This window comes from Leguminivora glycinivorella, chromosome Z (genome assembly GCF_023078275.1).
Source record: "Leguminivora glycinivorella isolate SPB_JAAS2020 chromosome Z, LegGlyc_1.1, whole genome shotgun sequence".
NCBI lineage: Eukaryota > Metazoa > Arthropoda > Insecta > Lepidoptera > Tortricidae > Leguminivora > Leguminivora glycinivorella.
In genome coordinates, this window is record NC_062998.1 from 31,362,668 (window position 1) to 31,379,251 (window position 16,584).

Below are 16,584 nucleotides of genomic sequence, written 5' to 3' on the forward strand. Positions count from 1 at the left end.
ATTTCGGTTTTTTACCGATTGGCGTCACAGTTTTTAATGGTTTTTGGTGGATACTTAGTAAATAGAAATACATAATACCTACAGTGGAGTCCTATTTTTATGACGTGTTAACGGATTATCGATTAACTTTAACTTCCGTTAAATCTACCGAAATGTATCGCTTTAACGATTAACGAAGTTAACTTTTTAAGTAACGGATTAACGATTATCGAAGTTAACTATTTGATTAACGGTGCCCAGCTATGGTTATGTGTAATTTCATTGTCCAGATTCCCGTCCGCGGTCGATTTACGACGGACGTCCGCGTAGTATGTTCCTAGCTTTAAGCTAGGAACATACTACGCACAAACTACTAAGAAGATACTAATACTACGCGGACGTCCGTCGTAAATCGACCGCGACCGCGACCGATCAGTGTGCACGTAACAAAACATCCAGCGAGCCAGATTTCGATCGGACGTCCATGCGCTCAAGGCCACGTCCACGTCCGTCGACCGATAGTTTGCACGGTTACGTGTATATTCATTGTCGTTCAAGCTAGGAACATACTACGCGGACGTCCGTCGTAAATCGACCGCGGACGGGAATCTGGACAATGGAAATACACATAACCGTGCAAACTGCACGGAACAAAACATCCAGAGAGCCAGATTTCGATCGACGCGCTCAAGGCCACGTCCGCGTCCGTCGACCGATAGTTTGCACTAATGTCATTGTAATGATTGTCCAGATTCCCGTCCGCGGTCGATTCACGACGGACGTCCGCGTAGTGTGTTCCTAGCTTAACCGTGCAAACTATCGGTCGACGGACGTGGACGTGGCCTTGAGCGCATGGACGTCCGATCGAAATCTGGCTCGCTGGATGTTTTGTTCCGTGCACACTGATCGGTCGCGGTCGCGGTCGATTTACGACGGACGTCCGCGTAGTATGTTCTAGCTTCATTGTCCAGAACATACCGCGTCGATTTACGACGGACGTCCGCGTAGTGTGTTCCTAGCTTCATTGTCCAGAATCCAGATCCCCGTCCGCGGTCGATTTACGACGGACGTCCGCGTAGTATGTTCCTAGCTTCAGTATTTCATAGTAATTTCATGTTAGCAAATCGTTTTGACAGTTCTTAAAAAGAAGCTGATTTGACTAGTAGGAAACTAGCCTACTATCGATATGAACAGCATTAGCCAAAGTGTGGCAACATTTTGTGCATAATGAGATGTCAATTTAGTTCGCCTAATTTTGTAGCCATGTATAGATGGCGCTACACTTGTGGTCGACTGGTTGACTTTCCGCTAGATGGCGCAGCGACAGCGTAGGTATGATTTTTAATACCACTTTGCTCTTTACATGTATGGGTCGAAATTCTTAACCCTTTAGATTGGCTGAGACGACTTGGAAACCATTCACGGAGAAGAATATCCTATTTTATTATTTAACTATAATGGTAATAGCAAATATTATATCAGGGTTTCTTTCCTCTCATACTTTCTACACGTCGCTGTATTTAATAATTTCAACCAATTTACCAAATTTGGTATGAACCAATAACAGTCTCGCCACTCGCCATCGTGAATTGAAAAGATCATTGATGATATTAAGGTCTAATAAATTGGAAACAGATCATCTGAAAACGTTAGCCACGTATGCGTCCACGGGCGACAAAGTTGCTCGGCGATTTTTTTGTCGATCACATCCAGTCTATGAGCTAGTATGAAAGAACTCAGAACGAAGTAGATACCGAAGTAGATTGCGTTTTCTTAACAAGTTACACGAGTAATTAATATGTGGTACCTACTTAAATTGCTCAGGAGAAAAATAATGCAATAAAAGGTACTGCCTACGTATTAGAAAAGGGTTGCTAATATACGGCTTGATTGATGAGAAACATTGAAATGATATGATAAACCAAAACTTTATGTTCCACCTTTTTAACATGTTCACATGACACCCACACGACGACACCATACCTACTAAAAATTACCACTGTGACAACAAATCGAAATCATTGAGGCGCTGCATCACAAATCCCCTTTTCTTTTTCTTTTTGCCCTCTTTGTCATCCTTATCCGCTTCAGCGACAGCCTTAGCTTTTGCTTTTTTCTTAGGTTGTGTTTCTTTCATTTTCTGTATTTCACAATTCATGTCGAATGGACATTGGTCAGCTGGATAGAGTGGCATCATTATAACCGGGACGTAGTTAGATGATCCTCCGTCTTTCTGTATATTAAAATTTAAAGGATTTAAGAAATCATATTACAAGCATTAAAAATAGTTAATAATGTTCCATACAAGTTTTCCATCATTGAAGGGAGAATTAATAATATGTAATAAGTTAAAAACTCGACATGTTAACTTTGGAATCAGTTGAGTCAGTGTCGTCAGTGATGCCTGTGCTGAGGCAATAATTGTGCCATTTTAAAAGCAAAAGCATTATTATAAATTATAACGTTCCAAATAAGTAATTAGTCTAGCAAATTTAGTCCTTATGATAAACGACAATGTACATAGGTACATTTTACTTGAAAACTTCAATTATCACTTACCTTTTCAGCGGCGCACTGGCAGCAATAGCTTTGGGCTGCGGACACAGCCTTAGACTTAACTAAATGTGCCACCACGGCTTTCAGTTGTTCCTCGTCTAAACAATTTGGTTTACTCTTTTGCCAATTGCCATCTGGATTTAATGATACTAATACTGGTGCAGTCATATCCAGAGCTCCGAAACCAGGTTTTGCCAAAGGTCTGCCAAAAAAAAGTTTTCACAGTTAGTGTTCCTGTCGTTCCTGATAATCCGTGAAAAAAAAATGAAGAATCGATACATACATGTCTGGAAGTTTCGCTAATAGTTCTTTTGATGCCATTATGAGGTTGAGAGCAGATTATTTTTACTCAAAGATTTAAATAAACTTTTATGATTTTTTGTATTTTTCTATCATGAACTCCAAATTTCATATCATTTTGATTTAACAAATGATTTTTTTATGTCAAATTATATTTGAATAATGAACAAAAAGTTTAAATATAATAGTGATTTTAAAAAGGTTGTCTTTTTAAACGCCCTTCACACTTGCAAAACTTCGCGGCGATTGCGCAGGTTTCGCACCGAGATTCGCACCAATATGGTGGATTTGGCGGAAAATGGAACCCTACCTAAAATATGTTATTGCACGGTACATTTAATTAACCTCTTGTATGCTTATTAGCAGATCTGCTCCATTTTGTTTCATATAAATGAATGAACAAATTTTGGACAGGCGCATACGAAAGTTACCTTCTTGTGTTAGGATTCCAATGAGGCCGTTTTTCTTTGCAAAAATGATGAGTATGAAGTTTTACTGGGGACGCTATTGCACAACACCCTGCATTTTATGATTAAGCACTGAGACTTGGCACAGGTTGTTCCTTGGGTGGCCCTGAGTAGATAAAGATCGGGAGGCATCGAGAGCCCCCCTTAATTTAGGAGGGAAGAGGGGGGGAAGGCTGGCGCCGCCGCGCTTCCTTTGAAACCATATTTCTCTAAAACTATACAAAATAGGGCATGCGATATATCATTTTCGGATAAATGAAGGACGAGGAATTCATTTTTGGAACAAAAAAAATGTATTTTAGAACAAAACTACAAAATAAAATGGGAAAAATCTGAAAACAAGATTTTTTTTTATACATATTATTGCACATTTTATGAAAACTGTAATGGTTATTTCTAAATAAAAAATATTATTTAATAGCTACATTTATCTAGTTTTAGAAAATGTATAATTTGTTATAGAAATATATTATAGGACGAGTGATAAAAAATAATTTACATCGCCCGATAGGGTGATTTGAATGCTCATTTCAATAAGTTTTGTCAATGATTTCAGGTATAATCACTATTTTTAACACACGAAAGCCGTAACCATTGTAGTTTATGGCTATTTTAGTGATTAATGTACTTAAAATAAAAAAAAATACAAAAATTTTAAAAAATATTAAAAATGTGATAATTTTTTTTTACATTATCCTATTTTGTTCTTTCTACACAATATATATCTAAAAGCAATAAATATCAATAAAAAGCCACATTTATACAGTTTATAAAAATATATAGTTTGTTATATAAATATATTACGAAACGCGAGATAAAAAATAATGAAAATGAAAATTTTAATGTACGGGTCAGCTTGCATTATTCGATGAGGTGAGGTAAAGGTACTACCCGCTATGCAGTGAAGTTCGTCTAGTAATACAGAAATATACTTATTCTAATAACGTTTACACATGTAGGTATATCACGACCCAGTACAGAAAATTGTAAAAGTCCTATAATATAGTTTATTTTGATTGTAAAATAAAATTGCATGTGACTTATATTGCAAAAAAAATGTCTTAATCACGTTCTCCTCTCCTAAAGCAGTTCTGCATGCATAGGCTTGAAGATTTTTTAGTTTACTAGCAGAATTTAGTTACTTCCTTTGGGCCCCCTTAAATCGGTTTTACCAATCCATAAAAGATAAAATAAAAATCGTCATATTCTTCCTTTCAGTATCAATGATAGTTAGTTATTGCGCAATAGTGCCATAAAAAATAAACTAGATTCGTATTAGCATTAAACATTAATGATTTTTGAACTAAGACATTGCTTTTGTATAAAGGAGAACCTCAAAAAATGGTCTGACTAGACGAAAACATGTGTATCGGGGCTAGTACCTACTCAAGGCTCTCAAAAAGTGTAGCTATTTTGAGTTATTCAAATAAAACAACCTGAATAGTCTGAATTTAATTATGTATATATCACAACATCCACTGCATAAGCACATCAGCTCCGAACATTTAATTTGAAAAGTCTTTTTTTACGGTTGCACCTTACGCGCCATTGTTTTTTATTACACCTGCATCCGACAATTTCGAGGCATGTTTCTGCAGCAACAGGCATCGTTGCGGGCAAGTAGGCTCCCAAATCCCAATTGTTACAGACTTTCGTCCAGCCACAAGTAGCAAATAATGGCAAATTTTGAATTGGGTTTAGTTGACCCCATAAATGGACACCTTGATATACCTATAACCCTTACAAAAATGGTGCAAGGCAGCTTTTGTCGGTGAAATGCTGTTAATTTGGCGGTCTTTTTTGGTTAATAACTATTTTCGTCACTCGTTAACCAAAGTACAGGACACAGATCTGGAATAATAAATATGTCAAGTAAGAATTATCCATAAATTATGCAAATCATATAGATAAGTAACTACTATTTCACAAGATGTATTAGGATCAGATATATCTGACCTATCATATCAATCGATCATTTCATGTAATATAAATAGTTAAATTCAGACTATATAGGAGTATGTTGTTTAATTTGAAGTACTCTAAATAACTACATTTTTTGAGAGCTTTGAGTACCTTTACCTCACCTCATCGAATCATACAAGCTGACCCGTACCGTACATCAAGATCACTTTCATTATTTTTTATCTCGCGTTCCGTAATATATTTATATAACAAACTATATATTTTTATAAACTACATAAATGTGGCTTTTCATTCATATTTATTGCTTTTAGACATATATTGTACAGAAAAAACAAAATAGGATAATGTTATAAAAAAGTTATCACATTTAATTTTTTTTTAATTTTTGTATTTTTTTTATTTCAAGTACATTAATCACTAAAATAGCCATAAAATACAATGATTACGGCTTTCATGTGTTAAAAATAGTGATTATACCTGAAATCATTGACAAAACTTATTGAAATGAGCATTCAAATCACCCCATCGGGCGATGTAAATTATTTTTTATCACTCGTCCTATAATATATTTCTATAACAAATTATACATTTTATAAAACTAGATAAATGTAGCTATTAAATAATATTTTTTATTTAGAAAAAACCATTACAGTTTTCATAAAATGTGCAATAATATGTATAAAAAAAAATCTCGTTTTCAGATTTTCCCATTTTATTTTGTGTTTTTGTTCTAAAATACATTTTTTTTGTTCCAAAAATGAATTCCTCGTCCTTCATTTATCCGAAAATGATATATCGCGTGCCCTATTTTGTATAGTTTTAGAGAAATATGGTTTCAAAGGAAGCGCGGAGGCGCCAGCCTTCCCCCCCTCCTCCCTCCTAAATTAAGGGGGGCTCTCGATGCCTCCCGATCTTTATCTACTCAGGGCCACCCAATGAACAACTGTGCCAAGTCTCAGTGCTTAATCATAAAATGCAGGGTTCCCATACAAGACATAGCAATAGCGTCCCCAGTATTTATACTGTAAACACGATTTAGTACGTTTCTTGAGAATTATTTTCATATAAATCTATTATTATTACTTCGGCCATTGGTACCGCGGTACAACCAATTTAAAACAATGTCCGGTCCGGCGTCTGCTATTTTTACGTTTTTTGACGACTGCGATGTATGAAGTTAGACAGAGTTTACTTAACTTAAAACCATGTGCACTAAATATTCTAGCCTTTTATTTATTGGAAAAATTTGAGCCTATGTGGAAATTGAGTAGCAACCCCAACTTCTTGGCTTTTACTCCTAAACTAAAGGGGGACTAGGAAGGGGTTGCTGGGAGATGATAATTCTCCAGCAACCCCAACTTGATTTTGGAGTTTCGACATGGCGTGGTTTTACTCCTAAACTAAAGGGGTACAAATTATTTCAAGGAAGTACAAATTCGGTTCCGTACCTACAAAACTTTTACGTTAGTCACATAATTCTAAAGACTGGGCTAGGCTAGAAGTATAGGTTCTCTAATGGGCATAATTGTGTTTAGCGCCACCTCTCGACGAATTCGCGAACTAATTAGCACAGCTTGCGTGAGGTTTTTTTATAATGTTAACCAAATTCAACATTTTTAGGGTTCCGTAGTCAACTAGGAACCCTTATAGTTTCGCCATGTCTGTCTGTCCGTCCGTCCGTCCGTCCGTCCGTCCGTCCGTCCGTCCGCGGATAATCTCAGTAACCGTAAGCACTAGAAAGCTGAAATTTGGTACCAATATGTATATCAATCACGCCAACAAAGTGCAAAAATAAAAAATTGAAAAAAGTGTTTTATTACAGTACCTCCCCTACATGTAAAGTGGGGGCTGATTTTTTTTTTCATGCCAACCCCAACGTGTGATATATTGTTGGATAGGTATTTAAAAATGAATAAGGGTTTACTAAGATCGTTTTTTGATAATATTAATATTTTCGGAAATAATCGCTCCTAAAGGGAAAAAAAGTGCGTCCCCCCCCTCTTACTTTTGAACCATATGTTTAAAAAATATGAAAAAAATCACCAAAGTAGAACTTTGTAAAGACTTTCTAGGAAAATTGTTTTGAACTTGATAGGTTCAGTAGTTTTTGAGAAAAATACGAAAAACTACGGAACCCTACACTGAGCGTGGCCCGACACGCTCTTGGCCGGTTTTTTATTTTATTTTAAAGTAGGTGTTTTATGTAAAATTTCGTAGCTATAAATTTTAACACCCTTATTCATACACTAAAGTATCCAGCCGATAAAGTTCGTTTGTCCCTTTCTATCACACCAATACGTCGGAAAGGGACAAACGAAATTTATCGGCTTGATAACTTTAGTGTACGTTTATGAATAACGGGGTAAGTAAGTATGGTAAACATCAGAAAGGGTGAGTAAAACAATCTGAAAGGTTCTAAGTTTAATTTAAAGGTTTTTTTAATCTAATCCAAATTTGGTTATGGTAGCTGAAAAAGTATACAGAATTGTATAACGCAAGTTTCTAGCGGGAAATTACTAAATAAATATTATTTAAATTTTAACTTCTGATTAGCAGAAACGTCTGCGCTGGAGTATCGATTCAGAGGCCGTGAGTTCAAGTCTCACCCAAGGCAGACATTTTCCACTTTTAAATTAAAAATATTATTTAGTAAATACATTATCTATTGTTGTATTTTGCCTTGGACCTTATAGTACCTATAGGTACTCTTGTATATGCGAACTATAGCCAAGCGATAAAAGGTAGCTGAATAATGTCAGATTGTACGACAACGAGAGACGTGAGCCGACTGCGCGAATGAGTCGCGCTTTCTTACGTCAGAAATTGCTTGACAAATATATCGGGTGCACCTGCCCGGTAATTAGTCATTTAGTCATTTAGTCATTTATTTATTGCAACCATAGTGTAGTACAGATCTTAACAACTAGGTACATTCAGAGTCATATGGGCCCTGGCAGGGCATTGCAATGTCATACATTATGTTATTGAATTTTACTAATTATACATGCATAGGTATATTTATTAATGGACAACCTTTTAACCACCAAGAGGGCACCTTACAGAAAATCGACATTAAGGTTTAGTAAAAGTCGCCTGGTTTTCGAGATTTTCATACTTTTTAAAATTTTAGGTAGTAGGTATTAAAATTTTAAAAATTGTGAAAATCTCGAAAACCAGGCGACTTTTACTAAACCTTAAAGTCGATTTTCTGGACCAATATAAGGTGCCACTCTTGGCAAATAAGGGGTTAAAAGAAAACGAAACTATGGCATTGCAGTGACAGGTTGCCAGCCTCTCGCCTACACCACAATTTAACCCATATCCCATAGATTTTCTGGACCAGTATAAGGTGCCCTCTTGGTGGTTAAAAGGTTGTCCATTAATTACCGGGCACCCTGTATAATATCAAGTCGTACGAGAGCAGCGAACGTGTGCAGGCAGCGAAGGGAGCCGACCGCGCGAATGATGAGTTCGCGCGGCGAATCCCGCGTGACATCGTCCATCGACACCCCTCCTCCCTCCCAAACCCGCCCGCAGCGGCGCGCGGTGTCTCCGCCCGCCTGTGTATCGTCCTTCAATTTCTTTACATATCGAAACTTATTACTGAAGAAGAAGGTTCAAAATTGAATTAATACAGGTGTATAGATATGTATGATAGTGTGTATGTACGATAAAAAGTATAATTCATACACTTAATTGTAAAAATGTAATGTATAGGGATTAATTAATTTAATATAGATAGGTAATTATTGATATATGGCAAAACGAAGGAAATTGTTTACACCTCCGCAAATAAGTATCTAAAGATAATTTTTAATTTACCATGTTACTTCACGTACCTAGGTACTTATTTTAAAAACCCTAAAAATGTCTATTGAGTTTCTGCCACAGACCACCATGTGGTTTCTGCATATTCTGCGCTGTGCATAGAATTTGCAGAGACATTGCACTTGCAGAGAGCGCACGCAGACACCGGCGCGGCGCCAGTGGACGCGTCTGTGTGCGTGAGCTAGGTATGCATACAACTACAACTACTGTAGGCACCGCCCCCCTCAGTAGATCGATGCGATAACATCAATTTAAAAACTTCCCGAGCCTCGTGGCGCCCACCATACAAAATTTTTGCTAGGGAATTTTGATTCTTATTGTACTTGAGATTGAATTCAATTTCAGTTACCTATTCGAAAAATTTAATAAACAAAAGAAATTATATTTTATTTGTTTATGAGAGTTAAAATTCCATTGAAACCATTATGTACTTTAGAAAGTACATTCGGCGCCACGAGGCTAGATCACCTACAAATTCGACACTCAAAAGTGTCCGATCGCTTAGTTGCAAATGTGTGCGTCTAGTTGACAAACGAAAACTTCGCAATGTAGTAAAAACTACTTTCATTTTTTTACAAAAACAACGTTATTTCTTAGTAATTAAAGTTCAATTTCAAATACAAGTAATTGGCGGTTATGGCATTAATAAATGTGATCATCGCGCAAGCCATAAAATTTTATTACCGCAGGTGGCAAGTGTGCATATTTTTAAACAAATCCACGTCTTATTGCAACCAACATAAGTTTAATTCAGTTCGCGCTGCTGCGCGGTAGTTTAGAACGATGCGATAGTCCATCGATAATGAGATAATCAATTAATCACCTAAAAACGCGACGAACGCCGTCCACTGCCGCGATCTAGATAATGAATATGACACTGAATTGTGCAAACTATTGGACATAAACCGTGGACGTGGCCTTGAGCGTTCGGATGAATCGGATGGTGTCCTACCGCAATCTGAGGCGCTGAATGTTTTAAGACTGTGCACACATACGCCGTGTCTTGCGTGGGCGACGGTCGCGCGACGCGACCGTCGCCTTCACGTCTCATCGCATCGTCTACTTCCATATCGATAAGGTTTGATTTCGTATGCGTCGCATCGCCGTCGCGCGACCATCGCGCGACCGTCGCCCACGCAAGCCATCGGCTTATCAGTCGCGGTCGTCAGCCGCGTCCGTCAGACGCGTTCCATAATTTGTTTCAAGCTTTATACACAAGTTTTCCTTTCAATAGCAATAGCTAACGTAACGCTTGGCTTGAGTAATAAAAACTATATAGTTAAATTAATGAAATATGTATAAGTAGGATATTGAAATCTTCTTTCTTCGTTGAGCCATCACAGCTAACTTTAACTTACAAACGGTCTTAAGCACCTGCACTTCTGAAGGCGCTTAAGTCATTTTTGCTAATAAAAAAAACCACAACGTTCTATGAACATTGGTCAAGTGCGAGTCGGTTTTCGACTTTTCCATACAAAGAACTCATGAGCGCCTGAACGACTATGATGGCAAAGTTAACGTTTCGCACTTTCAAGACTTTACGTATATATCTCGGAAACGATAAGAGATAGAGCAAAATGGACTTCAAATTTGGGCTTTCGGTGGCACAAATTCTATGTTTTCGTCAACATACACCTTTTTTGGACCGATTTGAATAAAATTTTGCTCAGTCAATTTATAAACAGTCTTAAGCGCCTCCTTTTTAGTAGGAACTTAAGTCATTTTGTACAAATGAAAAAAAAATTTGAACAAGTTCTAAAAGAAAAAAGACAGAAATGAATTTCTTTATACCTGTCCAACTCACTTACACAATTTTAAGACGTTTAGTAACTACTTGCAGCGGCAGTGAGTGAAATTCGTAATCTGAGTTTTTTTCTCTTAAGTCCGACTTACGCTTGACTGTAGATTTCTAATAGGTTTTCCTGTAATCTACAGGGAGAGGGCTATCTCATGTATTTTTTTGAAAATTTTACGCTAAGTAGTTTCGGAGATAAGGGGGGGGAATGGTCATTTTTTGCTTATTTTCTTAAATTACTTCTAAATTACCAAAACAAAAAATATAAAAAATATATATTTCAGATGCTGATAAAATGCTCTTTCATTTGATATGTAAAATTTCAGCATAGTGTGGTCGTGCCAAACCTATCTAGCACGACCACACCCCATGTCAAAAGCAGCAAATATTGTGCACTAAATCCTCGTATAATAAAAAAAAAAACAAAACGCAAAGTGGGGTTGCTGGAGAGCATCAAATCAGTTTTTCACAAATGACCATTCAACCCTCATGGTTCATGGTGCATCTCTGTCCTACCGTCATAGAAGCGGAGTGGAATTTAATTTGTATTTCCCGATTGCTTAATGAAATGAGTTAGAAGCGCTGTCTAAGAAGAGATTTTCGTAAAATTTCTTATATTCCAAGAACACAGTCTGGAGCTTGAACTTACAATAATAGAAAAGTTGTATTTTGCAGTGACATTGTTTATTTATTTACATTTTTTCACAAATGACTACCATTGGGATAATAAATCGAAGTCAGTGTGCCTGCTAAGTAGCCAAGGCTTTGGTTTGTTCATAGGGCCGCCACCGGGTTTCATCTCACCGTCGTCTGCTTTCTTTGATTTCTTGCAGGAGTGCCAAATAAATCTAAAAAATAAAGGTATGGTGAATACATTATTATTAATATATTTAATTTATTAGGTAATTAAGTCATGGATTCAGGCTTTAGTGCTTTTTAACATTATCCGATTCGATTTCGATGTAAGACCGACATCCCATACATTACAGGTGCCATCTTTAATTTTTTCCATTGAAATCCTTCAAATCGGATAATGTGAAAACGGACTTAGGGCGTTACTTTGCGGAAATGTGTATAAAATAGAACAAGATTATTTTTTTGCTAATTCGTAAAAACTTGCTACTTAGTCAATAACTGGTAGCCCGTGATGTTTAATTTCATGAGTCTCATACACGGGCATTATTTTTGTTACTTTGGATTGGAGTACAACGCCATCCAGCCTAATGAATGCGAAGCAATGCAGCGCCATCTGTGATAACTTTGCGACCAACGTCACAAAGCGTTTTTCGTACCCTTTGGGGAGACCACATGTCATGCCGGATTATAATCAAAACATCCGGTAGATGGCAAGACTTGTGGCATGGATAGATTGGCAATGAGTATGTAAGCGAAAAAGCGAAGACATGTATAATCGTTCTATTTTTATTTTGTGTAATAGAACCCGATTAGAAAACATCATGACACTTCACGGCATCAAAATATAACAATATATCGCCTAATTTGTGGTACTTAAACTTAACATAATCGTGAGGATGAAACAACTTTGCATCTACCGCCGATTATAATACCTGCACCAATTACAGCACTGAGAACCATTTCAGATTGTGGACAAGTTCGCACTCCGACCACGTAGGAACGTGGACAAGATGAGAAGATTTCGATTTAGTTTTCGTAATGTTTATTAAGTACCTGGGAGTTCGTATAGTCTGATTATGAACGGGACAGCGTGATTCGATATCTGGCAATTGCAGAATGTAAATGATTTCCTCGTCGTCTTCCGCTGCTTTCCCTTTCTCAGCATTTGATGTTGCGTAAGGCTGAATTTAAAATAGAAATACATACATGTACTTAATTATATCAACGAATTTACTTAGTTAAAGTTTTGAAAACCGTATGCACCTTAGCCCTTGTCTTACTGGAACGCGGATCCACGCTTGTATTATGTTCACGTACAGTCGTCAACAAGATACATATTATATCGAAGCTGTAAAGCCCTCATAAATATCGGAACACGCACTCTTAGCGCGTTTTCACATTATCTGATCCCATATCGGATGTAGGACCGATATCATATACATTAAGGTCGCCATCTTTGATTTCTCCCTTTAAAATCCTGTCGATATCCGATATCGGATCGGATAATGTGAAAACGCACTTATGCCCCTCTATTGCTTATGCGCCTCTATTGGCCTTTTAGGCCAATAGAGGCGCTATTGTGCAGACGTATGTAATAGTTATTTGTTATACAAGAGGGCAAAGTTGTATTTTAACGCCGAGTGTGGAATTGAAAAACGAGCAAGTGAAAGGATTCTATAGTTGAACCGCGAGCGAAGCGAGTGGTTCGAGAATAGAATCCTGAACTTGCGAGTTTTTTAACACACGAGAAGTAAAATACATTTGCACCCGAGTGTAACACAAAACTTTTCCCCTCACTATAGCGAGGAAACTACAACGCAAAAAATGCGTTTATCACTGCTTCCAGTAGTTCCACAGGTGGTAAATCATCTTTATTACTAGATTCACCTACTTTTATCAATTTTAAAACAGTTAATTTGACTTTATTCAAGGTCAAATTACTTTACCCACTAGTGGATAAAATGCGTTTTTACCCGCTGGTATTAAAGGACAAAACACGTGTTTCCGAGCTAGTGAGGGGAAAATGCATTTTCACATTATCCGATCCGATATTGGATTTAGGAAGGATTTCAAAGGCAAAAATCGAAGATGGCGGCTTAAATATATGGGACATCGGTCCTACATCTACATCCGATATAGGATCGGATAATCTGAAAACGCACTAAGAGTGCATGCTTCGATATTTGTGAGAGTTTTGGCAGCTCCAATATATCTGATAGCAACTATACAGCCACCTGCAATAATATATTACTCTTCGAAGACCGCAAAAATATGTGACACGCTCTTATAGCTCTACAAATATGATCACGTCAGATATTTTTGCGCCCTTCACTGTGTAACATATAATTGCAGGTACATACCGATACGAGAGGTTAAATTTAATATTAGACTGAATACCCATAGGTACCTATACAGATACACAGAACAATGTAAACCGTTGCAGACATAAGGTCGAATCGAATGCATACTGTGAAGAAGTATCTCTTACAGTAAAAGAAATCAATACTTAGATACTTTTCCGAGCAGCTACGCGCGGAAAATCTCTCGCGATAGTAGCAAGGCGGCCTGCATTTCTGCAAATGCAGTGTTTCTGTCGCGCCAATACGCAAGTGCAATAGAGATAGTTGCTACGAAAGAGATGTTATCGTGAGCGTTTGTGCATTCTGCTACGCACAGCACACTGTTCCCGTGTACTGTACGTAAATACCTACTAATACTAGATGACGACGGTACGTAAACGCCGAGAGCCCAAATACCTCATGGACCCCACAGTCTAAGTCCGTTTTCACATTATCCGATCCGATATCGGATGTCGGAAGGATTTCAATGGAAAAAATCCAAGATGGCGACTTAATGTATGGGATATCGGTCCGACATCCGATATCGGATCGGATAATGTGAAAACGCACTAACTCTGCAAACAGTTTTGGGCGACGTTGTTTTTATTTTTAAGTAAAATGCTTTATTCAATATAAAATTCAATACAAAAAAATTACAAATTCCTAAAATCAAAAGCCGAGGAGCGTTCAGATTTCACCTAGTACCTACCTACCAGTGGCGGAGCGTCGATACAACTCGATTCCCAACGGGTTCCCTAAAATTCTCTAGTATCTGTAGAAGTTCATACAAAACAGATCCCGAAAACCCCTCCGGCTTTACCAACGAAAATTTTCACGTCCCGCCACTGCTACCTACCTACTAATAATCTACTCGTATTTATTTACACGCCAAATTGCCAGGGAATCTCTTTCAGATTAAAAAAAGTTGTGTAATATAATTAGAATCATTGGATGAGTGTACTTACAAATACACTAGGAGCTGATATTGCTTCACTGGGATCCAAAAATCCGTCCAAAATCATTTGATTTATTTTAGTCTTCCGTGCCAAATTGAAGTTCTTGGGCTGGCCTCCCATTGGAAACGTGATGAGAGGCTTTCTAAAAAATTAAGTTAAGTGCAATGATGTTATATGCATTTTGTTAGCATAGAGAAGTATGAACTCAGGGAAGATCTATTTTGATTTCCACAAAAAAATACCTACTATCCAAAAACTGGGAGGCTTGGCTTTATAAATATTTGATAAATCTATGTGTATCTTGAATTGAGACTTTCAAATAGAGTCTGTTCGGAAAGAGAAGAGCCGTGAAATGTATGGGGTCCAATACATTCCACGACTCTTCACTTTCCCAACAGACTCTACAAAGGTGTAGCCGGTCAATTGCATAGTTTATTACCTAAAGGGATCCAAATATAGGGCCCTCTGTGGAAGCTTAAAGTGTTTCTTAATGTAGTCATCATCAAGCATGCGGAACTCGGGCTTGTTTCCAGAGGGGCCAGAAGCAGAAGGCTTGGAGGAGCCGGCCTGGGCCGGGGCGGGGTCATCGCGCGGCACCAGGCAGATCAGTGGCAAATTACCGGCGCTGTTGGCGCGGCCTTTGATCTCGCACTTGCAACAACTGCACACAAAATTGGAGGAAAATGTAACAGGGATACGTGATAAAATAAATAATTCACCACACCAACTGCTACAGTTGGTGATATGATACTTCAAAAACTAATGAAGATGCATTTTATCCAGAAAAATGCAAAGTACATAATTTGATACAAATTTGAAATTGATGACCAAAACTAGCTAAAGGCGGTACAAGCTTATTCTGCACGGACTGCTCAGATAAAGTGCTTCGGTACTTACATTACTTTAAGCGAAAACCTACCTGGACATTTTGAGGCTGGTTTGTACTATGGTAGGTATTTCCTTATAAAAGATGCAGTACGGTTATGTATGCATCTAAGGGTTAATCATTATTCTGTTTTTATACATTTTTGCTTATCAGACTTACGATAAAATTAACTCATTGAAACTAACAATGGAATCAATTTGTGAAAAAAATGTAGCACAAAACAATGATGCGACTGATATTGGTAGTCGCTCAATTGTCTGTATTGACATACGTTTTTCTTTTCGTGCGCTTTAGCCATTAACAGAACACAGAGGATTTATTAAACTAATTATTCTAATTTTAATTTGGAGCAAATACTACACGCGGGCATGTATTCTATTTCTAGGGCTACCTAAATACATAGAGGTACCCATGTTACCAAATAAGATGTTGGGGTAAGTTGGGGTATATAATTTGATTCGATTAAAGGTGCGACCACACCACGGTACGGAAACGCAGTGGCTTACGTATGGGGCACGTCGTGCGTTTCCGTACCGTCGCCGTTTATTGAGCAGCGGTGTGGGGAGCATGCGGTAAAAACGGTACGGATACGATGCGTCACTGCGATTCCGTACCGTCACCGTTTTTTGAGCAGCGGTGTGGTCGCACCTTAAGATCATAAGAAAAATGGCGCGCGCAAACATTGGTGAAGGCTAATGGCGTAATAGCATAATGAAAAGCATAACGGCTCAGCCACGACATTGGTCTAAGGGCGACCGCGGTGAGCGGCAGCCATACGTGCGAATGAAAAGTCACATCGCTGTGTCTCGCTCCAATGTATGGCCGCCGCTCACCGCTGTCGCGCTTAGACCAATGTCGTGGCTGAGCCGTAAGCGTATTGAAATATCGGGACCTCCCACAGACCTATCATTTCGCTTAC

The 16,584-nt window shown here is 37.9% G+C and overlaps 2 protein-coding genes across 2 annotated transcripts; both read right to left on the minus strand.

The window, feature by feature from the left end:
- Nucleotides 1–1,888: 1,888 nt before the first annotated feature.
- Nucleotides 1,889–2,956, minus strand: LOC125240551. The gene is made up of 3 exons (XM_048148481.1): nt 2,819–2,956; nt 2,539–2,737; nt 1,889–2,212 (listed from the first exon to the last, which is right to left on the minus strand). Exons 1-3 carry the CDS (start codon nt 2,854–2,856, stop codon nt 1,973–1,975), a joined length of 477 nt encoding a protein of 158 aa, XP_048004438.1. The 5' UTR covers nt 2,857–2,956; the 3' UTR covers nt 1,889–1,972.
- An 8,604-nt stretch (nt 2,957–11,560) lies between these two features.
- LOC125240452 lies at nt 11,561–15,881 on the minus strand. Its single transcript, XM_048148347.1, has 5 exons — nt 15,699–15,881; nt 15,219–15,440; nt 14,789–14,921; nt 12,538–12,665; nt 11,561–11,696 (listed from the first exon to the last, which is right to left on the minus strand). The coding sequence occupies exons 1-5, from the start codon at nt 15,704–15,706 to the stop codon at nt 11,561–11,563; spliced, it is 627 nt and encodes a 208-aa protein (XP_048004304.1). The 5' UTR covers nt 15,707–15,881.
- Nucleotides 15,882–16,584: the final 703 nt, after the last annotated feature.